At 38.5% G+C, this 26327-nt stretch overlaps 2 protein-coding genes across 5 annotated transcripts in view; one reads left to right on the top strand and one right to left on the bottom strand.

Annotated features, from left to right (window-relative positions):
* Gcn2 (eukaryotic translation initiation factor 2 alpha kinase Gcn2) overlaps positions 1–26327 on the bottom strand; it is a 387266-nt gene that overhangs the window by 18263 nt on the left and 342676 nt on the right. For all 4 annotated transcript variants that reach the window (XM_076808485.1, XM_076808487.1, XM_076808484.1 and 1 more), the window contains one exon: positions 25170–26056. In XM_076808485.1, the coding sequence (XP_076664600.1) occupies positions 25170–26056 (887 nt within the window). The remainder of the gene's footprint in view (positions 1–25169; positions 26057–26327) is intronic.
* LOC143367031 (uncharacterized) overlaps positions 1–26327 on the top strand; it is a 426392-nt gene that overhangs the window by 292038 nt on the left and 108027 nt on the right. The window lies entirely within an intron of this gene.

Here is a 26327-nt window from a genome sequence, read left to right as displayed (position 1 = left end):
ATTCTGCTTTAAAAAAAACTGTGTATTCGTCTTTTTACGTTTGACATGATTTTCCTCAATTTATCCTTTATTCATTATTCACTTCAAGTGGCAACCAAAAGACGACGAAAAGTTCGGTTTTGTATGTTACGTCTTTTTCATTTGTTATTTTACGCGGTTTCCTTCGATGCATGCCGATTTGCTTGTGCGTAGTACAAGCGCAGCTGTCTATCGCGTAGCCAACGCTACCGCGGGAGCTTGAGCGGAAGGCTCGCGTTCTGATTGGCCGTTTTTTTTTTGTTAATATCTCGTTACCGATGCTTCGGACAATATTTTCGCTAAGGTTATTTCCAATCACCCCTGAGTCACCCCTCCCAAGGAACTCCACCAATTTTGGGACACCCTGTATATTATTAGAATACATTACTATAATAGTAAATAGATTAAAATTTAGTTTAAGGTGTTTAAACTTGCAAGAAAAGTAATATATTTTTTTAAATATGTTTAAGTTTATTTACTTTTACAAGAATTTCCTTAATGTACCAGAAGGTGATCATACGTTGCACCGGTAACCACGTTTAACAAACAGTAAACAAGACCGAGCATTTCGGAAGATCTTTCGTTAAAAAAATAAGTATTTTATAATAAATATATTTATTTTATCCATTGAATAGATTTTTAATGTTAGTAAAAGTATATATTTTACAAGTAAGTATATACATTGAAATTAATGGAAAACTTCATACATAACCTCAACATTTTTAACTTCGTATAATTAAACCTATTATATCTTTTTTCCAGCAAATCGAGCATGGCAAAGAACAGAAAAATATACACCCAAAAGAATGTTGAAGAAGCTTTAAGGGAGTAGACACGTCACGTGACCTCGCTGATTTGGCAGGTCGGTATTATAGCAGTTTATTCTGCACAGAAATGATAATACCGATAGATACGCGGGTGCCTAATGAACGCTTGAGGGAACTGTTTGCAATTCCCATATTTTATTCTGAATGTGGAAATAAATTCTCAACTGTTGCATTGTACTTGTAAAAATTTAAGCGGAAAGTCTGCTGGTATTGTAAACGTAGAAAATTCATTGTACATTTTAATTACTTGAAATGTGCTTATGCTACACTATGCTACGTTGTCAGTAAGGAATTGTAAGTGAAAAGAAAAAAATAGATGAGGGGATGTCCCCAGAAAATAAAGTTTGTTAGGTTGGCTTAGGCATTTTTTTATTAGCAAAACACTGAAGCAGAACCTGAAAGTTATACACTTATTATAAGATAATTAAACGTCCTATGCAGAAAGCAGTTGAACAAACATTTATATATAAAATTGTGTTGGTGCAATAGTGACTTTAGATTGCAATTGCTTATTCGATAGCTTTTCATATGCGCTAATGCACTCGCCAGTACTACTACGATGTTGTCATCGATAATACAGAAACAGAATTTGTTTATTTTCACCGTATCAATATGAAAGTAGCACCAATGGATTCCTGATATTTACGCGATTAAATTAACAGAAACTAATTTACTTCAATTCTGCAAATCAATTTTTCACGTAATTTCCGTAATTATGGTCCGAATTATATCATTTTTGGAACCAATTTAATCGAAAAAAACATAAGAAATTGATTGACATCACTTTCGCAAAGATCTGATTAGAAATTGCAAAACTTCAGATTCGTCACTGCTTAGTGCGCAACATTGTATGGCCCCGCTGGTTTCGAGCGTAGAAGCCCACGAAACTCAGCGAGACACATGATTGTTGGCGAGCATCGCGTTTGACGACTCTAGCTAGAGAATCACCCCGTATAAATGCTAAGAAAAGATAGTGTAAAGTGGCGCGCGTTACAGCTGCACATTGACAATACCGTAGATTCTAGGGCCTAGAATATTAGCTCCGTATTACGATATTCTTCACCAGAGCACTGCATTCATGAATTAAAAAATAAATGAATTGGTCAATTAGTTAAAATTAATGAACTGTGCATGATTTGAATGACGCCTGATTTAATTACACTTACAAACTGAATTACGAATTATAATTAAAAGAATACTTTTTGACGTGCAACATGAAGCCGCGCACGCAAATGATTGCGCGCATCATCGAAAGCATCAGAAATAACATGTACAGTCTCCCGATTGTTGAGAAGCTTTTAGGCTCGGATTATCGGGACCTACCCACCCCACTGTTTTGCTTTCTTGCTGCGAGCGAGGATCCTCGGGCCCTAGTTGTCCGCCCGTTGACAGCCGAGAGCAATAAAACCAATGCTAGATAAAATGTTCATGTTTTTGATAAGTGTTGATAAAGTATTACCAATAGAGTTTTTAGGGTTTCACGATGAAAATGATGCGAAACATGGAGGAATTCGGTTCATTTTTAGTTAACGTAGTGTCTGTCCTAATCATGTATTCATAAGAAAAAGTAGACCGAATTGCTTCGTGTCTTAACTCATTTTCGTGGACATAAACTCACCAATTCATCGGTGGTAACACTCTTATCAAATTGTAATGAGAAATATGAACATTTTCATATTCAATACTGGATGATTCAAGTCGCCGTCGACCGACGGTCTCGCGCTGGTGCGCTATTTCACTCGCACTCGGTTTACGTCGTTAAACGGAAAAAATATGCCTTTCTAATGATTTATAATTAAATATATTGTACGTTCATTTAATGTTTTTTTCTCAATTTTTTCAACTTAATTGTTATAACAAAATTTGAAAACTGTTTATTTAGTAGTTTATTTAATGCTCTTTAAGCGATTAAAATCGCTTATTGCGGAAACTTTTAGTTTCCGATTATAAGGAAAAACCAAATAGTACTATTAGAAATTGTGACGAAATCTACAGTTTAGTTAAACATTATTCTTCATTTAATATTAATTTATTCTACGGATTTATTCATTTCAGCGTATTAAGAATTTCTTTATCGTATCGATATGGAACTGATACCGATGGATTCCTTATGTTTTCCGATGAAAATCATACAAAATTTCATGTAAATCGGACTATTTTTAATAAATTCAGCTTGAAATTCTATAAATAAATTTTTCATGGAATTACATTCATTATGGTCCGAATTATGTCGTTCTTGGTGTTAGTTTCATCGGCGAAACATAAGGAATCCATTGGCACCGTTTTCGCAGAGATCTGATGAGAAATGTGGAAACGGGACATTTCGCACTTCTTAATAGGTACTCCAACCCCTTCAAGGATCGAAATCCATAAATTCGGAGAGGCATGACGGGGGGTTGACCTCGTCACGGTTAACCAGGCAGCATCTCTTTGATCAGGTGCACCGAGAAAATCACCCTGTTCTTTAGGCCGTCCCGAAAAAAATGAAAATGTTTGTTGCGTTAGGCCTTAGTGCAGGAAAGTTGTGTCTTGGGATCCATAACAACTGTGCGAAATTTCAGCCCTGGGAGGTAATATCTTCTGTTTCGACAAGAGCTTTGAAATTTCGAAATTTAAGTAAAAAGTATAAAAATGATCTTGCAGCCCTCCTCCCACCCATACATACTCCCTATCCCTTCCCAAGCACCCTACCTTATGGATTAGAAGGCGAAACTTGATAAAAGTGTCCTAATCGCGAAAGGATACTCGAAGTCGGAGTAGTAAGACAAGGGGGATTCTAATTCAAATTTGTTTTTTTGTCGGCGGGCTGGCGGCGGATGACGTCATAGAGATGACGGAGTGGTGGGGGGTATCATCGAGGAAGAGGAGGAGGAACCGCGGGGTGACGGTGCGGGGGTATCATCGAGGAGGAGGAGGAGGAGGAACCGCGGGGTGACGGTGCGCTACTCTGGAGCGTGGTACAGACTGTCGGTAAGGAAGGTGCTACTCTGGAGCGTGGTACAACAGACTGTCGGTAAGGAAGGAAATATTAATTTTATGATATTAATATAAATGAAAAAACTTCTCGGGGCGACGGGGCTCGAACCCAAGACCTCCGCGGTACGAGTCAGCCGCCTAACCAACTCCCCCAAACGCCGTCTCTGACATTAGTCTTTTCCGAATGGTACATATAGCGAAACCAACGGAGCGTCACATATGTGGCACACACACACACACACACACACACACAACGTCGGCGTATAATAATTTATTTTTATGAGAAATTTTATCAGAAATTGTTTCGGACGATGTCGGGAAAGATCGGCGTTTCTCGACACCGCGTCTTCGAGGGAAAGAGACGGAGCATTACTTTAAAGTCAAAATTCTAGGAGGGAAAGAGACACCACTACATAGGGGATAGAATCGCATGCATTCTAAAGCTAACAGTATTTCAAAGTGTTCCGATTTAACGTCGCTGCGTATCGCGCGATCTCGCGTAATTCGACTCCTCTGGAGCAGCCGTGCAGGGTGATGTCACTTGGCGGCGCGAAGAATGAAATGTAACACAGAAACGCGGAATCTTAAAATTAGATGGCGGGGAGGATGATGGGTGCATGCAATGGAGAAATAATATAGGTTTAAGATATATATTGTTACAAATCATAAAAGAATATAATTTAACATTTTTTACTACGAGCATCATGCACAATATGATTGATTGCACATGCTAACAATTCACAATCAATCAATGAATGCTGTTCGAAGTGTTCGCTTTCAGAAATTAATTTTACATAATCTGTTGGCGCGGTAGCGCTACGTAGAACGTCTACGAAAGTGGCATATTTACTGCTTACAGAGTACATATTTTCAGTTAGCCACGTATACATATGTTCAATGCAATGATTGTACGCGAATAATTTACACATCGTGGCTTCAGTCATATATATGACAACGCGATTATCGGTGATTTTAATAAGTTGATCATCATGCATACGCGTGAACTCTAGTCGTAAATGATCAATTATAACGTGAGTTTGGGGCGATGTTGCGTTGCTGCGTAATCGTTGGAGTATGTCCACCTCGTTTTGTAGCAGGAGCTTCCACGTAGACATTGAAAAGCTTAACTCGCTGCCTTTATTGTCGGCTATGGCGATCTCAACGTGACACAAATCCATACCAATGCGAATTCCTATAGTTAGACGTTTATAAGCTGTTGCAGTCAGTGGATAATCACGCCCCTTTTTTCCCAACGCAGAGAAATAATAATTATTGAAACGGCGAATCTTAAAAATTAGGCCGTGGGAGGAGGAACACGGGTAAATAAAATTGAGAAATAATATATGTTTAAGAAATATATATATTGTTACAAATAATAATATGAAAGAATAATATGAAGGAATAATATAGAATATAAAAAATATAATTAAAATTTATTTGGCTTAATTATCCCACTCGATCACATCATCAGCAAATAGATTAGTTAATGGTAAATCCATAGGAACTTGCACAGGGTCAGTTTGAACTGCAACAACACTAGCCCGAAGCCCCGATACTTTATTCCTATACGTATCAAAATCAATATTTTCCGCTTTGACGTTTCGCCAAACCACACTCTTTGGATGATACTCATGATTATTCCGAGATATAGTTATTTGTACATTATCATCATCATCGAAATCGCGTAAAAACGTTTGTTGTTCATATCGATGCATCCAATATTCCTCATCATCCTCGAAGTAGTCGTGTATTGGATTATCGCATTTTTTAAAAACTTTTAAAAAAATGTCGCCATCCTGATTAGCTTCCGCCTCATAAAGTTCTGCACATCGAATTTCTTCGGTTTGAACCGCAACATTTCGACAGGCCACATACATTTTCGGGCTGGATGAATGGATAACTGCCGCAGCAGCGGTGATCGTAGCGGTAGCCGGACGTTTCAAATTCATGGGCAATGACATAATCTGAAACCGAGTTTTCTTATAATTCTCAAAGTTACTAACACAACGATTCACTAAAATATGATAATGGAAACTTACGGTATTAATCGATTGCATTTCCATGCGTTGAACGATTGATAATATCCTTCAAAAGCAATCTTCTTCAAAGCAATTTCACGTAACACAAAAAATGCAAAAAGTGTTTCAAAGAACTGTCAAAGAGACTGCACGTTGACCACGATTTGAAGACAACTGGTCTCGCTGCATCTCCAAGCTGCCACATGTGGGCCCATGCCTAAAGTTGCATAGCTTTGCAAAGTAGGATGCCTTTGTTCTTCGCCATCTTCATCACAGACCACCTGCATTTTTGCTGACCATCCTCACCTTCTATACATATTCGAATTATTCACTGACCATCCTCAGAGCGCACTTATCATATCCTTCGAATTCTTCTCCCTTCTTCTTTGGACACATCATTCGATTAGGTCACACCACTTTTGATCGCGTATCGAACGTGTATTGGACGTCTATTGAACCACTTTCAACGCCTAACGTACCACTTTCAACGTCTATCGTACCACTTTCAACGTCATTCGTACCACTCTAAACGTGTATCAAACGTGTATTGGACCACTTTCAACGTCTATCGTACCACTCTGAACATGTATCGAACGGCTTTGAATGGATATCCAACGGGTTTTGAACGGTTTTGAACGGCTTTCAACGTGAATCGAACGGGTACTGAACGGCTTTCAACATGTGCCGAACGGGTATCAAACGGGTCCTGAACGGGTATTGAACGGTTTTGAACGGCTTTCAACGTGTACCGAACGGGTATCGAACGGGTATTGAACTGGTATCGAACGGGTTTTGAACGGCTTTCAACGTGAATCGAACGGGTACTGAACGGTTTTCGACGTGAATCGAACGGACGTCTATCAAACGTGTATTGGACCACTTTCAACGTCTATCGTACCACTTTCAACGCCTAACGTACCACTCTGAATGTCTATCAAACGTCTATTGTACCACTTTCAACATCTATCGTACCACTTTCAACGCCTAACGTACCACTCTGAACGTGTATCGAACGTCTATCGTACCACTTTCAACGCCTAACGTACCACTCTGAACGTCTATCAAACGTCTATCGTACCGCTTTCAACGCCTAACGTACCACTCTGAACATCTATCAAACGTCTATCATACGTGTATGGTTACCGCTTTGATCATGAATCGTACTACTTCTACATAATAATTACAACTATCTTCTTAATCTAGCGTGCATGCAGGAGGTTGGTGGTTGAGGAGGGTGAAGCAAAACAGTTATGCATTAAAAATTTATTATATTTTATTTGTGTATTTCCCTCTGGCGTTTAGATCACCAGTTGAATATTTTTAAATACATTTTGCATGGCACAGTGCTTTGCGTGTCAGCCTCATCGCAGAGTATTAACTACATTTAGCTTATTTAGGGATTTGATATCCTCGTAGTCAATGTCCAGCGTCTCGATGATCACGTCCACTCTCGTATTTTCATCGAGGAAATCCACGAGCCACTCGCAGCAATTCCTATTTCAATTGCTCTGCAAATTATGCCATACTATACTATTCTTTGTTATATTATATTAAACTACTTTGATTTATATTTTATTTATTTACATTCTACTTAACCTTAAGAAGGTGACAGGTTCTCAAAACAGTTGACAAACATCATTTGCAATTTAAATTTACGGAACTTAAGAATTCTAATGAAAATAATAAAAATCGTTTTTTTCTATTTCTTGGAATATCATCAAATATTTTACATTAGTTTCCACTTTGCTTACATCTTAAAATTTCAGTACTTGTCGTATGGCAAGGAAAGTATTCCTTTTATATAAAATGCAGTTAAAAATACGGTGTATTATTTACATAACAAGTTTCTTGTTTATAAATTATACTTTACACGTCGTCGCAACATTTAAAAGCAACGGAGATTTACTTTCTGAACTTATTTGTAAAGTGCTCCCTGCATTTTATCACAGACATGATTGTGAAATTAATTCATCGTGCACGCGTTGTCGTAGAGTTTACGGCGTAGACACAAAATAATACCAATAATCATAATGTATTTAAGTCTCTTTGAATTTCTACGAACGTTTTACCTTTCGTCTCTGGCGTAATGCGAAACAGAATTAGTGTGCAAGCTGCAACGACTGCAGAGTACGCTAAAAATGGTAGTGATTGACCATAGTTCAAATTTATAGCTACCCATATGTAAAGTTTGGTCGCTATAGTACCTAACACCCCACCAATTACACCTACGAGACACGTGCCCATCGCTTTGACCTCGGTAGCAGAGATTTCTGACATTAGGATGATCTGTAAAGAGACCAATCCGCAATTGAAAGTGAAAATCAATATTATGGAAGCTAGAAGTAGTGCCCAAGTGTACATCTGTACGTTCAAATTCAAGTATTCCTCCGCGTAAAAGAAAACACCAATCATGAGATCACAAATAGCTGCTGTAATACCCGACGCGAGAATAAATGGCTTACGGCCAAGTTTGTCGACCAAAAATGTAGTTAGAAAGGAGGAGACCACTTGCGTTACACCGATAACAATATTCATCGAATAGTCAGACATCAAATTGCTGGTTGATTTGAAGATGAGCTGACCGTATATGAGAATTGTAAAGAAACCACCGAAATTGTGCATCACGGTAAACAGCAGTATAATAATAAGGGCACGTAAATTTCCACGCGATGCAAACATGTCCTTCAGAGTTCCACTCTTTACCACGTCTTTCTCTGTTTTCGATAGGGAGTCAACCATCGTTTGCAATTCTTCAGAAACGTCGGCTTTCCCTCTTAGTTTTTCCAAAACGTCTTCCGCTTCGTCCACTCTATTTCTCATTATCAGGAAGTACGGTGACTCGGGCATAAAACAACAGGCGATTGCGAAAGCAATGTTGACGACCAAGAAAATTCCAGCCATCAGAGATAACGAGAGATGCGGGGCAACTATGAACGTCACAAGAATGCCGGTATTGTATATAATGCCTACCAAAGATGATGCAGCACCACGTGTCGCTGGTGACGATATCTCGCCTATGTACATTGGGAGAAAGCAAATAAATATTCCTAATGCTAGCCCTGCCAGAAGTCTTGCCGCGTACAATTCCTATAAAAAAAACAAGCGTATGAATTAGCGATTGTAGCTGATAAGGAAATTTGGATAAATGAAAGTAATTTATCGAATTGAAATTTAGTTAAAAATTTATATGGTAACTGTAAAAGTAAACTACTATTTGTAAAATACAATTTTTAGTCTATGGTAAACAAAACATATGGGTCATTCCACGCCAAATTGACCACTTTTTTCCCTTGATATCTGGAAATTTGTTTTAAACGGAATATGATGTAGTCCTCGTTAAGTTATGGGGGATTTAAGTCATTGTTTTGCCGATTTCGAATTTGTTTAAAAATTACAAGGTTTTGAATTTTTCGATTTTTGATTTTGAAGATGACATGACTGTTTTCAGCACAAATCTGATGAAGATTACTGTTTTCAACATGCAACAGTTTCGACCGCTTTCTTACTTGCTACCCTTAACGCCGTCATTCGAAATGATCATATTATCCTCTCCTGTTGAAAGGAGCCCACAACTGACTACGACGTTGAATATGAGCGGTAACACCTAAATGATGCAGTACCACGCCATGTAGCCTTATTTTATAGAGAACACTTCAGCGAATATGGTAGTATTTTAGGGGTATTTTAAAAATCGTGTCTACGAGCCGAAATTTGCAAAATAAAACTTTGTTTATAATTCTCATTATTGTGAAAATGATTTTTCAACCTGAAAAAAATTATTCAAGAAGGTCGATTCTTCTCGATTAAAATAAAAAGGAATCGAGTAAATACGATAAATAGTTCCCCAGATAAAAAATCATCTGTAGGGTGACCTGTCCAGTGAATGAACGTTGTTCATGTAATACGAAAAATTAACGCCTATTTTTCTTTTTATTTTCTTTTTACTCATAACTTATACGGCGTTAATTCCGTTTATTCAATATTTGTCCTCACTGCCGTTCATTCATTGGCAAAAGTGTACATTTCTTACGTTACCATTGAATGAACAGCTTACCCGGTCTTTTTTTCTTTTGACACTTTCGCCGCGAGTGTGGAGATTAGGTTAACCCACCCTAAAAACCAAATTTCAACTACAGTAAATCCTCGTTACCAGCCCTACGAACGGGGCTGGCGGCGGGCTGCTAACGCGTTGTGGACACTATTCCGCGCGACCAATGGCGCGATTGAGAAAACCCAATGAGCGAGCGAGAGGAAACGAAAGAGTCGACGGCAATTTCGTATCGACTCTTTGTCTAATCCTTTGCCAGACTTTTAATGAAAGTTATAACTATCAAATATTGTCTGACTTTAAGTAATAAAACAGCTCGCTTATAACAATAACATTCAGAGGATTAAATAACGACTTTTGAATACTAATTTTAAAAGACATGCAGCTTAAGTGTTAATTCCCTGGGCAGGTCACCCTACAACTCATTTTCATGAAAATGGACAAAAATCGTGAAATCAAATTAAACCACCCATAATTTCCCAAGGACTACATCATATTCCATTTGGAACAAAGTCTCAGCCATCGACGGAAAAAAAATGATCGATTAGGGGTGGAATGACCCATACAGAATAAAATGACTACAGAGACACTCCAAACCAAATTAATCTCATGAATTTTGATGAAATTTAAACATGATATTAGTGCGCGTTAAAAAGGAGTATACATTTGTTTTACAATATTACACCCAAGTTATGCAATGTGTGCCTATTCGTGCGAAAACATTCTGTATAAATATATTTGTATCTCGAGCCCCATTCATTTTAACACTTAGAATTAGGTAGGTTGTTGACAAGAATGAACAATTGCTGTGCCCTGATCAAAGGGTACTATGTAAACGGCTATGAAATCTGTCTATTTCATTAGTAGACTATTTCATTAAGATACTCAACCGCCCGTAATAACGGCTCATATACAGTAGCGGACAAAACAGTTACCACTTTTCCGATCCACTCTACTTCTATTACTTATTAACATGAACCCAAAACTGCAGCATGTGCCCTATGTAGGTATATATTCTGGTAGAGAATTGAAAGCTGTATAAAACCCAGCTAACGGGGAATTTATTTAATTAACAAACAAAACAATACATAACATTAAACAAGACTATACACGTTTAAAGCCCCCACAAAATATTAGCGTCGAATCGAGGGATCGTAACACGAAGGCCTACATCCCCATTGGTTGTAAGAATATAAGACTGATTTATTCCGTAGATGTAAACTTATATACAAAAAATGACGCGTATGCTCAGACGGTGCTCCTCGAGAAATTTTCTGGTCCTCCGAGGGAGCGCGGGGGAGCGCGGCGGAGAGAAACGTTGGCGCGGGGCCTGCGGGTCGGCCCGGACTGATCCCCTCCACGATTACGGCTTCCCCCACTCCGCGGCTCGTGCGCGCGCACCCGATCTTCCTCTCCCCGCAGGCCCCGCGCCCACGTTTCTCTCCGCCGCGCACCGTCTGAGCATACGCGTCATTTTTTGTATATAAGTTTACATCTACGGAATAAATCAGTCTTATATTCTTACAACCAATGGGGATGTAGGCCTTCGTGTTACGATCCCTCGATTCGACGCTAATATTTTGTGGGGGCTTTAAACGTGTATAGTCTTGTTTAATGTTATGTATTGTTTTGTTTGTTAATTAAATAAATTCCCCGTTAGCTGGGTTTTATACAGCTTTCAATTCTCTACCAGAATATATACCTACATAGGGCACATGCTGCAGTTTTGGGTTCATGTTAATAAGTAATAGAAGTAGAGTGGATCGGAAAAGTGGTAACTGTTTTGTCCGCTACTGTATATGAGCCGTTATTACGGGCGGTTGAGTATCTTAATGAAATAGTCTACTAATGAAATAGACAGATTTCATAGCCGTTTACATAGTACCCTTTGATCAGGGCACAGCAATTGTTCATTCTTGTCAACAACCTACCTAATTCTAAGTGTTAAAATGAATGGGGCTCGAGATACAAATATATTTATACAGAATGTTTTCGCACGAATAGGCACACATTGCATAACTTGGGTGTAATATTGTAAAACAAATGTATACTCCTTTTTAACGCGCACTAATATCATGTTTAAATTTCATCAAAATTCATGAGATTAATTTGGTTTGGAGTGTCTCTGTAGTCATTTTATTCTGTATGGGTCATTCCACCCCTAATCGATCATTTTTTTTCCGTCGATGGCTGAGACTTTGTTCCAAATGGAATATGATGTAGTCCTTGGGAAATTATGGGTGGTTTAATTTGATTTCACGATTTTTGTCCATTTTCATGAAAATGAGTTGTAGGGTGACCTGCCCAGGGAATTAACACTTAAGCTGCATGTCTTTTAAAATTAGTATTCAAAAGTCGTTATTTAATCCTCTGAATGTTATTGTTATAAGCGAGCTGTTTTATTACTTAAAGTCAGACAATATTTGATAGTTATAACTTTCATTAAAAGTCTGGCAAAGGATTAGACAAAGAGTCGATACGAAATTGCCGTCGACTCTTTCGTTTCCTCTCGCTCGCTCATTGGGTTTTCTCAATCGCGCCATTGGTCGCGCGGAATAGTGTCCACAACGCGTTAGCAGCCCGCCGCCAGCCCCGTTCGTAGGGCTGGTAACGAGGATTTACTGTAGTTGAAATTTGGTTTTTAGGGTGGGTTAACCTAATCTCCACACTCGCGGCGAAAGTGTCAAAAGAAAAAAAGACCGGGTAAGCTGTTCATTCAATGGTAACGTAAGAAATGTACACTTTTGCCAATGAATGAACGGCAGTGAGGACAAATATTGAATAAACGGAATTAACGCCGTATAAGTTATGAGTAAAAAGAAAATAAAAAGAAAAATAGGCGTTAATTTTTCGTATTACATGAACAACGTTCATTCACTGGACAGGTCACCCTACAGATGATTTTTTATCTGGGGAACTATTTATCGTATTTACTCGATTCCTTTTTATTTTAATCGAGAAGAATCGACCTTCTTGAATAATTTTTTTCAGGTTGAAAAATCATTTTCACAATAATGAGAATTATAAACAAAGTTTTATTTTGCAAATTTCGGCTCGTAGACACGATTTTTAAAATACCCCTAAAATACTACCATATTCGCTGAAGTGTTCTCTATAAAATAAGGCTACATGGCGTGGTACTGCATCATTTAGGTGTTACCGCTCATATTCAACGTCGTAGTCAGTTGTGGGCTCCTTTCAACAGGAGAGGATAATATGATCATTTCGAATGACGGCGTTAAGGGTAGCAAGTAAGAAAGCGGTCGAAACTGTTGCATGTTGAAAACAGTAATCTTCATCAGATTTGTGCTGAAAACAGTCATGTCATCTTCAAAATCAAAAATCGAAAAATTCAAAACCTTGTAATTTTTAAACAAATTCGAAATCGGCAAAACAATGACTTAAATCCCCCATAACTTAACGAGGACTACATCATATTCCGTTTAAAACAAATTTCCAGATATCAAGGGAAAAAAGTGGTCAATTTGGCGTGGAATGACCCATATGTTTTGTTTACCATAGACTAAAAATTGTATTTTACAAATAGTAGTTTACTTTTACAGTTACCATATAAATTTTTAACTAAATTTCAATTCGATAAATTACTTTCATTTATCCAAATTTCCTTATCAGCTACAATCGCTAATTCATACGCTTGTTTTTTTATAGGAATTGTACGCGGCAAGACTTCTGGCAGGGCTAGCATTAGGAATATTTATTTGCTTTCTCCCAATGTACATAGGCGAGATATCGTCACCAGCGACACGTGGTGCTGCATCATCTTTGGTAGGCATTATATACAATACCGGCATTCTTGTGACGTTCATAGTTGCCCCGCATCTCTCGTTATCTCTGATGGCTGGAATTTTCTTGGTCGTCAACATTGCTTTCGCAATCGCCTGTTGTTTTATGCCCGAGTCACCGTACTTCCTGATAATGAGAAATAGAGTGGACGAAGCGGAAGACGTTTTGGAAAAACTAAGAGGGAAAGCCGACGTTTCTGAAGAATTGCAAACGATGGTTGACTCCCTATCGAAAACAGAGAAAGACGTGGTAAAGAGTGGAACTCTGAAGGACATGTTTGCATCGCGTGGAAATTTACGTGCCCTTATTATTATACTGCTGTTTACCGTGATGCACAATTTCGGTGGTTTCTTTACAATTCTCATATACGGTCAGCTCATCTTCAAATCAACCAGCAATTTGATGTCTGACTATTCGATGAATATTGTTATCGGTGTAACGCAAGTGGTCTCCTCCTTTCTAACTACATTTTTGGTCGACAAACTTGGCCGTAAGCCATTTATTCTCGCGTCGGGTATTACAGCAGCTATTTGTGATCTCATGATTGGTGTTTTCTTTTACGCGGAGGAATACTTGAATTTGAACGTACAGATGTACACTTGGGCACTACTTCTAGCTTCCATAATATTGATTTTCACTTTCAATTGCGGATTGGTCTCTTTACAGATCATCCTAATGTCAGAAATCTCTGCTACCGAGGTCAAAGCGATGGGCACGTGTCTCGTAGGTGTAATTGGTGGGGTGTTAGGTACTATAGCGACCAAACTTTACATATGGGTAGCTATAAATTTGAACTATGGTCAATCACTACCATTTTTAGCGTACTCTGCAGTCGTTGCAGCTTGCACACTAATTCTGTTTCGCATTACGCCAGAGACGAAAGGTAAAACGTTCGTAGAAATTCAAAGAGACTTAAATACATTATGATTATTGGTATTATTTTGTGTCTACGCCGTAAACTCTACGACAACGCGTGCACGATGAATTAATTTCACAATCATGTCTGTGATAAAATGCAGGGAGCACTTTACAAATAAGTTCAGAAAGTAAATCTCCGTTGCTTTTAAATGTTGCGACGACGTGTAAAGTATAATTTATAAACAAGAAACTTGTTATGTAAATAATACACCGTATTTTTAACTGCATTTTATATAAAAGGAATACTTTCCTTGCCATACGACAAGTACTGAAATTTTAAGATGTAAGCAAAGTGGAAACTAATGTAAAATATTTGATGATATTCCAAGAAATAGAAAAAAACGATTTTTATTATTTTCATTAGAATTCTTAAGTTCCGTAAATTTAAATTGCAAATGATGTTTGTCAACTGTTTTGAGAACCTGTCACCTTCTTAAGGTTAAGTAGAATGTAAATAAATAAAATATAAATCAAAGTAGTTTAATATAATATAACAAAGAATAGTATAGTATGGCATAATTTGCAGAGCAATTGAAATAGGAATTGCTGCGAGTGGCTCGTGGATTTCCTCGATGAAAATACGAGAGTGGACGTGATCATCGAGACGCTGGACATTGACTACGAGGATATCAAATCCCTAAATAAGCTAAATGTAGTTAATACTCTGCGATGAGGCTGACACGCAAAGCACTGTGCCATGCAAAATGTATTTAAAAATATTCAACTGGTGATCTAAACGCCAGAGGGAAATACACAAATAAAATATAATAAATTTTTAATGCATAACTGTTTTGCTTCACCCTCCTCAACCACCAACCTCCTGCATGCACGCTAGATTAAGAAGATAGTTGTAATTATTATGTAGAAGTAGTACGATTCATGATCAAAGCGGTAACCATACACGTATGATAGACGTTTGATAGATGTTCAGAGTGGTACGTTAGGCGTTGAAAGCGGTACGATAGACGTTTGATAGACGTTCAGAGTGGTACGTTAGGCGTTGAAAGTGGTACGATAGACGTTCGATACACGTTCAGAGTGGTACGTTAGGCGTTGAAAGTGGTACGATAGATGTTGAAAGTGGTACAATAGACGTTTGATAGACATTCAGAGTGGTACGTTAGGCGTTGAAAGTGGTACGATAGACGTTGAAAGTGGTCCAATACACGTTTGATAGACGTCCGTTCGATTCACGTCGAAAACCGTTCAGTACCCGTTCGATTCACGTTGAAAGCCGTTCAAAACCCGTTCGATACCAGTTCAATACCCGTTCGATACCCGTTCGGTACACGTTGAAAGCCGTTCAAAACCGTTCAATACCCGTTCAGGACCCGTTTGATACCCGTTCGGCACATGTTGAAAGCCGTTCAGTACCCGTTCGATTCACGTTGAAAGCCGTTCAAAACCGTTCAAAACCCGTTGGATATCCATTCAAAGCCGTTCGATACATGTTCAGAGTGGTACGATAGACGTTGAAAGTGGTCCAATACACGTTTGATACACGTTTAAAGTGGTACGAATGACGTTGAAAGTGGTACGATAGACGTTGAAAGTGGTACGTTAGGCGTTGAAAGTGGTTCAATAGACGTCCAATACACGTTCGATACGCGATCAAAAGTGGTGTGACCTAATCGAATGATGTGTCCAAAGAAGAAGGGAGAAGAATTCGAAGGATATGATAAGTGCGCTCTGAGGATGGTCAGTGAATAATTCGAATATGTATAGAAGGTGATGATGGTCAGCGAAAATGCAGGTGGTCTGTGATGAAGATGGCGAAGAACAAAGGCATCCTACTTTGCAAAGCTATGCAACTTTAGGCATGGGCCCACATGTGGCAGCTTGGAGATGCAGCGAGACCAGTTGTCTTCAAATCGTGGTCAACGTGCAGTCTCTTTGACAGTTCTTTGAAACACTTTTTGCATTTTTTGTGTTACGTGAAATTGCTTTGAAGAAGATTGCTTTTGAAGGATATTATCAATCGTTCAACGCATGGAAATGCAATCGATTAATACCGTAAGTTTCCATTATCATATTTTAGTGAATCGTTGTGTTAGTAACTTTGAGAATTATAAGAAAACTCGGTTTCAGATTATGTCATTGCCCATGAATTTGAAACGTCCGGCTACCGCTACGATCACCGCTGCTGCGGCAGTTATCCATTCATCCAGCCCGAAAATGTATGTGGCCTGTCGAAATGTTGCGGTTCAAACCGAAGAAATTCGATGTGCAGAACTTTATGAGGCGGAAGCTAATCAGGATGGCGACATTTTTTTAAAAGTTTTTAAAAAATGCGATAATCCAATACACGACTACTTCGAGGATGATGAGGAATATTGGATGCATCGATATGAACAACAAACGTTTTTACGCGATTTCGATGATGATGATAATGTACAAATAACTATATCTCGGAATAATCATGAGTATCATCCAAAGAGTGTGGTTTGGCGAAACGTCAAAGCGGAAAATATTGATTTTGATACGTATAGGAATAAAGTATCGGGGCTTCGGGCTAGTGTTGTTGCAGTTCAAACTGACCCTGTGCAAGTTCCTATGGATTTACCATTAACTAATCTATTTGCTGATGATGTGATCGAGTGGGATAATTAAGCCAAATAAATTTTAATTATATTTTTTATATTCTATATTATTCCTTCATATTATTCTTTCATATTATTATTTGTAACAATATATATATTTCTTAAACATATATTATTTCTCAATTTTATTTACCCGTGTTCCTCCTCCCACGGCCTAATTTTTAAGATTCGCCGTTTCAATAATTATTATTTCTCTGCGTTGGGAAAAAAGGGGCGTGATTATCCACTGACTGCAACAGCTTATAAACGTCTAACTATAGGAATTCGCATTGGTATGGATTTGTGTCACGTTGAGATCGCCATAGCCGACAATAAAGGCAGCGAGTTAAGCTTTTCAATGTCTACGTGGAAGCTCCTGCTACAAAACGAGGTGGACATACTCCAACGATTACGCAGCAACGCAACATCGCCCCAAACTCACGTTATAATTGATCATTTACGACTAGAGTTCACGCGTATGCATGATGATCAACTTATTAAAATCACCGATAATCGCGTTGTCATATATATGACTGAAGCCACGATGTGTAAATTATTCGCGTACAATCATTGCATTGAACATATGTATACGTGGCTAACTGAAAATATGTACTCTGTAAGCAGTAAATATGCCACTTTCGTAGACGTTCTACGTAGCGCTACCGCGCCAACAGATTATGTAAAATTAATTTCTGAAAGCGAACACTTCGAACAGCATTCATTGATTGATTGTGAATTGTTAGCATGTGCAATCAATCATATTGTGCATGATGCTCGTAGTAAAAAATGTTAAATTATATTCTTTTATGATTTGTAACAATATATATCTTAAACCTATATTATTTCTCCATTGCATGCACCCATCATCCTCCCCGCCATCTAATTTTAAGATTCCGCGTTTCTGTGTTACATTTCATTCTTCGCGCCGCCAAGTGACATCACCCTGCACGGCTGCTCCAGAGGAGTCGAATTACGCGAGATCGCGCGATACGCAGCGACGTTAAATCGGAACACTTTGAAATACTGTTAGCTTTAGAATGCATGCGATTCTATCCCCTATGTAGTGGTGTCTCTTTCCCTCCTAGAATTTTGACTTTAAAGTAATGCTCCGTCTCTTTCCCTCGAAGACGCGGTGTCGAGAAACGCCGATCTTTCCCGACATCGTCCGAAACAATTTCTGATAAAATTTCTCATAAAAATAAATTATTATACGCCGACGTTGTGTGTGTGTGTGTGTGTGTGTGTGTGTGTGTGTGTGTGTGTGTGTGTGTGTGTGTGTGTGTGTGTGTGTGTGTGTGTGCCACATATGTGACGCTCCGTTGGTTTCGCTATATGTACCATTCGGAAAAGACTAATGTCAGAGACGGCGTTTGGGGGAGTTGGTTAGGCGGCTGACTCGTACCGCGGAGGTCTTGGGTTCGAGCCCCGTCGCCCCGAGAAGTTTTTTCATTTATATTAATATCATAAAATTAATATTTCCTTCCTTACCGACAGTCTGTTGTACCACGCTCCAGAGTAGCGCCTTCCTTACCGACAGTCTGTACCACGCTCCAGAGTAGCGCACCGTCACCCCGCGGTTCCTCCTCCTCCTCCTCCTCGATGATACCCCCGCACCGTCACCCCGCGGTTCCTCCTCCTCTTCCTCGATGATACCCCCCACCACTCCGTCATCTCTATGACGTCATCCGCCGCCAGCCCGCCGACAAAAAAACAAATTTTCAAATTTGAGTTTCAAGGTCATGATCATGACCTTGAAACTCAAATTTGAATTAGAATCCCCCTTGTCTTACTACTAGTCGGGTTTATAGACTTGATGAAGTGGAAATATAAGATTTGTACTCAAAGGCTGGCATATGCACAGCATGTTCTCTGATGTCTGTCATCGACAGTTGTCTCTGTTATCAGTTAGCATAGTGTTGTGTATGACATCCGCGTTATATTGGCGACACTGTCTTTCGAGTTTCTCTGCGTGCCTATAGGTGGTGTCGTCGTCGTCTCTCGTCGTCGTCGCGTCGTTTGGTACGTCGTTGTAACCTCTCCCGGAATAAAACTCTGTTCACCCAGTGATACGTGCGTCCAGTATTGTCCATATCAACCAGTATTTTGCATAGCATCTAGTCAGGATATAAAACATAGCCAAAAGGATATTTTCTGATAAGGCGAAGTATGCGTTATTTGAAATTATCTTATCAATGATTGACCTGTATTTCTTGGCTAAGTAACGCGAGGATTGTATAATATAATATAATGTTGCGCCGCGGTGTTTCCCCGCTGGCCGCCCCAGCGCAAAAGAGAGAATAATACACGGGCGTACACACTGCACAACTATATTTCAGTAATAGCTATAGGTTTACAATGGTACAAGCTATACCCCTACGAACGCTATGGCGTTTGGTACAAAATAGTTCGTCGTTCTTCTCTCTTCAGCTGCGAGTACCAGCAGGCCATGCACGGGCCTATACCCGGTGCTCGCAACAATATACTAAAATATAATATATTTGGCTATGTTAACTGATAACAGAGACAACATCAGAGAACTTGCTGTGCGTATCGCGCTGGCAGCACGTGGGAACTAAAGTTGGTAGAAATCCGAAAATGTTCTCCACCTTCGATGAATTTTGATGCTACCGATTATACTGACTTGATCAATTGGGACGTATGTCGAATAACTTCACCACGTATATTGGACTCGGTTAAAACCATCTCCCTGAAAAAAATCCTGGAGGAGGAAGGGATCCCCAAATCCTAGGACTTCGAGGCACACCCTTACCACACTCAGGCTGTGGAGCGTATGGAGCTCGTAACAGAGGCATCCAGCTAAGTGATTGGAGTCGACACAAGGGATGGCTTCATTCGGGTCACCCTTGAGTCGTTCAGTCATATGCCCGCCTTTCAGCACAAGTCTCATGTTTCCACTTCATCAAGTCTATAAAGCTGACTTTGAGTCTCCTTCCGCGGTTAGCACATTTTTATCAAATTTCGCCTTCTAGTCCACAAGGTAGGGTGGTTGGAATGAGAAAAGGAGGAACTCCACAAGCAGCCACATTTACACGATGAGTTTGGACTCACTCTATTGCCAGATGGATGGTAGGAGGGCTGCAAGATCATTTTTATACTTTTTACTTAAATTTCGAAATTTCAAGGCTTTTGCCGGAACAGAAGATTATAACTCACAGGGCTGAAATTTTGCACAGTTGTTATTGACCCAAGACACAACTTTCCCGCACTAAGGCCTAACGCGCCAATCATTTTCATTTTTTTCGGGATGGCCTACTTTACATGCAGTAGATTTCGATAGGAGAAAGATTATTTTTTCTGCAAATGCGAAAAACGATTCGGTCTGCCTGTGGCCGCGGCCAAATTTGAACCGAACGCCACTTGAGAGTCCCTATTCTCCCTAATGCCAAGTTCCTACGCGTGGAACATATAGTGCCTCTACGAGGTATAGTGAATTAGGTGTGAGGCCACTCAGCGGGGTCTTAACCGATATCCTACTGGGTATGGGCAGCTAAACGTGATCTCCTACTACCACTTGCAGGACTGTGTTTAGGGAAGACCAGGACAAAACCGGGGCCCTAAAGATTAAATGTTACAATTTCAATTTTAATAAAATAAAAAAGAATTTAAAGAAATTGATTATCATTATTAAAAGATATCAATTAAGCTTTGCTACTGACTATTAAAAATTGTGTCATTGTCAGCACATATTAAATACTAATCGATTGTAGTAAGTTATATGTACTGTATTAGAACAGTTGTAATATAAATTATTTTATATTAACAACTTATTTTAAATTACAATCACTCAAGGACTCATTTTTTTATCCATTATGATACTGTTTTATCAAGATGAAGCGCAGGAAACAAAATTTAAAAAATTTAAAATACTGTCAGGCCAGGCGGAGCGTGTGGGGGCACTACGGCCGGAGCTTGTGTGGCCGCCTTTACGCTGGCAATTATGCGACTCACTGAATTTCGTGGGTTTTGACGCTTGCAACAAGCGGGGCCACACAATGTTGCGCACTAAGCAGTGACAAATCTGCAGTTCTGCATTTCTAGTCAGATCTTTCTGAAAGTGACGTCAATCGGTTTCTTATGTTTTCTCGATCAAATGGGCCCCAAAAATGATATAATTCGGACCATAATTAAGAAAATTACGTGAAAATTTGTTTACAGAATTGAAAGCCCGTTTCGTTCAAAATAGTCTGATTTAAATTATGTTCTGGCAATTTAATCGGGAGAATGCCGGGAATCCATTTGTGTCACTTTCATATTGACGTCATGCCAACCGACGCAAACGCCACACCAAGCCAAGCGAAGTGACGCCACGCTTTCGAGTATATATACCAGCGTAGGGGCCCCTCACGCGCTTGCTTCCCCTTCCAATCTTTCTTTCGCACAGCGTGCCTTCCGTTGTCAAGGAGACCGCGCGATGCTAAGAAGGCTACCATGACGGGCTAGCCCGGCTATCGTCTTCGCGGTTAGCGTCGCGCAGTATCCTTGAAAACGCGGACGAGAGTAGGAGAACCCTAAGCTCCGGCGGGAGCGACCTTGGACAGCGCTGATATATACTTAGGTCGATGTGACGTAATGTCGTCTCCGCGCGTACAGAATTCGCTGGCAACCCTGACAATTACATCGACGAGTCGGATCATGGAACACGCGGTGCGAGTTGAGTAGTCCTCTCTTGCTTTTATGAACCCATTTTGTAGTGTCAATTTCAGTACAAATTGAAAATCAAATTTTAAAAATATTCACTTTTTTAGTATAAACTTAATCACGATCAAGTTTTAAAAATAATTGATTTTTTTCTCAAAACCCAGGGGGCGGGGGGCAACTGCCCCTTTTGACCCCCCTTCCGGACGCCCTTGGTCCTTTGTTGTAACGGCAAAAAAGTGACAAATGGCCGATCGGTTCGTCGGCGTATCTGCGTATCACATTTTGATACGCATCGATGCAGCGCATGCCAAAATTTGATATAAAGATACGAAGTAGGATCAGGATAATCGGGAAAAAATCACACACCGTTGCACGGCATCGTATCACTGAGTGACAGGCAATAGCGATACGATACGAGGATACGTAACAAGTGGGTACCCACCTTCATACGCATCGCTTCTAGTTGATGGGTGCCTAGGCGGGATACTTTTCGTGACGTGCATGTGCGATAGTTAGTAAGATACTTTTGGGCCGGGTGTACACCCGGCTTATTCGATTCTGTCCGCGTGCTTGCGATTAGTAGTCGACTTCACATGGTTGGCATTTTTTTCCGCGAACATTTCTGCGATATTTTGTAAACATGGCTTACGGCGTTGTCATGCCATAAATTCTTCATAATTACGCTATAGAGACAAGCGGAAGAGTGGTGATTCTACATGAAATAATTAGTCAAAAATATGGAATAAAATTTGTCGATATCGTGTGTCGTTTTCAAGAAAATTGACTTTGAATTTCAGCCGAGTATGCGTGCACTAAAGTAAAGTTTTTGGCATTTGAAGTGCACGCTGAGATAAGGGGAACTTTTTACCACTGTAAGCGAGAACCTACAGTAAGGGAGAAGCGTACTCGTTACCTCAACATGCCTCTCGGGCGACTAAAACTGTACTTCGGTACATGCAGTCAACGTACGTTGAAATGAAAAGGCGTGTTTCAACAGCTTGAAAAAACAATAACCCACCAAAAGGGGTATCCTAGCCACTCGGAATTCCTTATTTAACCCTCGTACAACGAATGCAGGGTCATTTTGATTCAACTCTGACAAAGTCGATCACGATGTTGCATTTGTGACGGCAATGGCAAAATATAGTATAAGATGCCTAAATTGCAGTAACATTATTTGTAAAAATCATACTGGAGATACACCTATTTTATGTATCAAATGTACGTGAATATTTTTTTTATGTATTTTTTTTATTACCTAATTATATGGGATTAATTCATTTTATATTCAATTTTTTCGTGAAACCCGTTTACCATAGACATGCTCCTATGTGTCAAACTGACCCTGCATTCGTCTTACGCGACCATATCCACCATTCGTCTTCCGAGGGTTAAACCCGCTACGTAACAACGTAACAACGCAACACTCTGTATAATGTGGCTAACAGGAATCGAGACCCAAGTCCTTATCTCCCGGATAACATATCTAGAGACGCGGTAGCGTCTCGACGCCAAGTACAGGAAAGACACCCTGTATATGTCGACTGTCGCTACCGTGTACCTTTAATCGTCGCGGAGCCATTCCAACCGAACCTGAAACTTATTTCCTTAATATCTCATCACGCCTGCAATATTTTCTAAATTTAAAGGCATTTTTCTTATGTAAACCGCATATAAGCTTTCGAATAAGACCAATTTCAATAAAAATCGATCCGCGCATAACCGAGATATCGTAATATCGTCTCATGAATCTGTCAGATGCGATAAGGTTTTTCTCCTGATTCTCCAACCAAATGTTGTCGACATAATACGTATACGCGTTACACGCACATCTTCAGCCAAAACGGAACTAACACACGTTTCGTTCGTCAATCGCTATCTTCGCTATGCAATTTACTCCAAATTTTGACAGCTTACCGTCAAGTTATAATCAAGTTATAAACGTGTTTTTACAAATATATACATAAATGAATTTCTTTTTAATTTAAATGATAAAAACCAATTTAAACCAATTCCACCAATCCAATTGTCTTGAAGCTTTGCAGGCGTGCGTAGTTTGGATGACAATACAATATATTTTAAAAAAAAACCCGAGAGGATGAAAAAATTATCCGGTCCTCAATTAATAATATAATAATAATTTATAATATTGAAAATTATCTGAAGTCATTCACTATGTAAATTATCTTTGTAAAAAGAAGTGAGATCTCCATAAAAAACTTCAGAAAAGTAAAAAAATTACGCCAAGTACATGAAAGCAAATAAATCACAAAAAATAGAAGATAATAATAATTATAAAATAAAAAAAGATGTGAAATCAAAATGAGCTGCACGTACATAAAGGTAATGATAAATACAAATAAATATTTTAATACGAATAAACATTTTATTCAAAATACTTGGCGCTGCGTCCTGAATTGGTGCCGCTAAACTGAATAAACATGTATAAATTGCATTAATTAATCTTTTTCTTTCTTTCTTGTGTGTGCGTTCATGAATGTGTGTATGTGTGCGTGCGTATATGCTACGTATGACATTAGAATTAAATATATGTAGAATAAATCTGACTGCGTTTCTAATATGTATATGTATATGTTTATGTATTTTAGATTGTAAGGGAGTTATTGTAAATTATTAATACGAGGACAATTAACATTATTTCTGTTTCGCAGCGCCACGTATTTTGAATAAAATGTTTATTCGTATTAAAATATTTATTTGTATTTATCATTACCTTTATGTACGTGCAGCTCATTTTGATTTCACATTTTTTTTTATTTTATTATTATTATCATCTTCTATCTTTTGTGATTTATTTGCTTTCATGTACTTGGCGTAATTTTTTTACTTTTCTGAAGTTTTTTATGGAGATATAAATAACGGATAGCCGATTGCGGATTGCCACACTTAAGTTTTTTTATACATAATTTTTTCAACGTTTATATATAACTGTAAAATGAAGCCCCGATCGCAATTTCATTATTCTTGATTGTCAACTTTTTTTGTCGTGTAGAATCACTCCATAAGTTTATTCTCACGTGATGTCGAACACCCTATAGCGTACCTCATTATTATAAATTATTAGCTTTACTACTCGGCTGCACCCGGAATTTAGATACTGATTTAAAAAAAAAAAAATTCCTTGAAAATAGTCACATTCATCTGGATTAGGCAGACAAAATGAGCTGAGACACATTTCGTGATCCAAAAGTGTACCGTTCGAAAGTTTTTGAGCGACAGACAAACACACATACATATAAACTTTCTGCTTTGTATATTAAGATGAGATTTATACAATGATATATAAGTAATAAAAACTTACTTGTCAATGATAACCTGTGTACTTTTTAAAAAGTCTTGTTCCTCTTCATCAGTCTCCAAAAAACGGATGATTGTTCTGATCACACTCATCTCTAGAAATATGGCAAAGACTTCAATTGGAATTTTATGCGCGATTCTCTGAATATAAGCAGACATCTGTGCAAGCATAGAATTTTTTAAACTTCTTCTGGAACTGCCCGACAGTTTGTCTTTTTCAGACAAAATGAAATTAATATTAATATTAACAGGAATATTATTGCCTAAGAAGTTCTCGTTGCCTGTTATTTTACTTTCAGATCTGTTCAGAATAGGTATAGAATTATCAAGTTTTTGAAGAAACTCCCCAACTTCTTTATTAGCCAATTTTTTTTCTTGAAATCGATCACGTTCCCAAATTTGTATTCTTGCAGTCCCCTTTTCTCCAGGTTTTAAAATAATAACTTGATTGATTGACTGTTCTCTACAATGTTCGAGAGTTTCCTCAAGAATAGGCAAATGTAAAATTGTAACTTTCAGTCCAAGACTCCAAAATTCTCTCAAAAGATCGATCATCTCTTTTTCTCGATGAGGATTACCCAAACAAGAAATGGCAATATCAACTCCACATTTAATTTCCAAGGAGTTTGGTGTTTCTAAAACCGCGGAAACAAGTTTCTCTAATGAGATACTGATTCCAACACCGTATTGTTTGGTTTCTTTATTGGTCATTTCTGTACGTTCAAGAGTTTTCTTAAATGATGATAGCATCTTGTCATAACGACCTCCTGCTGCTATTACCTCCTCTCCACATTTTTTTCTATGTCGTTTAACTTGACATGTTATCTGATAAATTATACCACTATGCTGGTTTATATTATGTACCAAAAGAGGTACCACTACCACTGGCCACTAAAAGATATAGTTCTTATTGAATATTTAAGTAATATTGTAGAGCATAAAGAGAACTTTTTTATTACCATCTTACTTTTTTTTAAACACGAATAAAAAGATATACATTATTACTATTTTGTCGATAATTGACAGTGCAGTACAATTAAAAAAAATCCAAGAATTATAGTCTAATTAACTTCCCATATTCTTAATGTGATAATTCCCTTACCATAATAGTGAAAATTGCTCGGCAAAAGTTCTCTTTTACTGATAAAATTTCTATTATATG

Source organism: Andrena cerasifolii, chromosome 3 (assembly GCF_050908995.1).
Source record: "Andrena cerasifolii isolate SP2316 chromosome 3, iyAndCera1_principal, whole genome shotgun sequence".
NCBI classification, from domain to species: Eukaryota; Metazoa; Arthropoda; class Insecta; order Hymenoptera; family Andrenidae; genus Andrena; species Andrena cerasifolii.
This window is presented reverse-complemented; position numbering and strand designations above follow the sequence as displayed.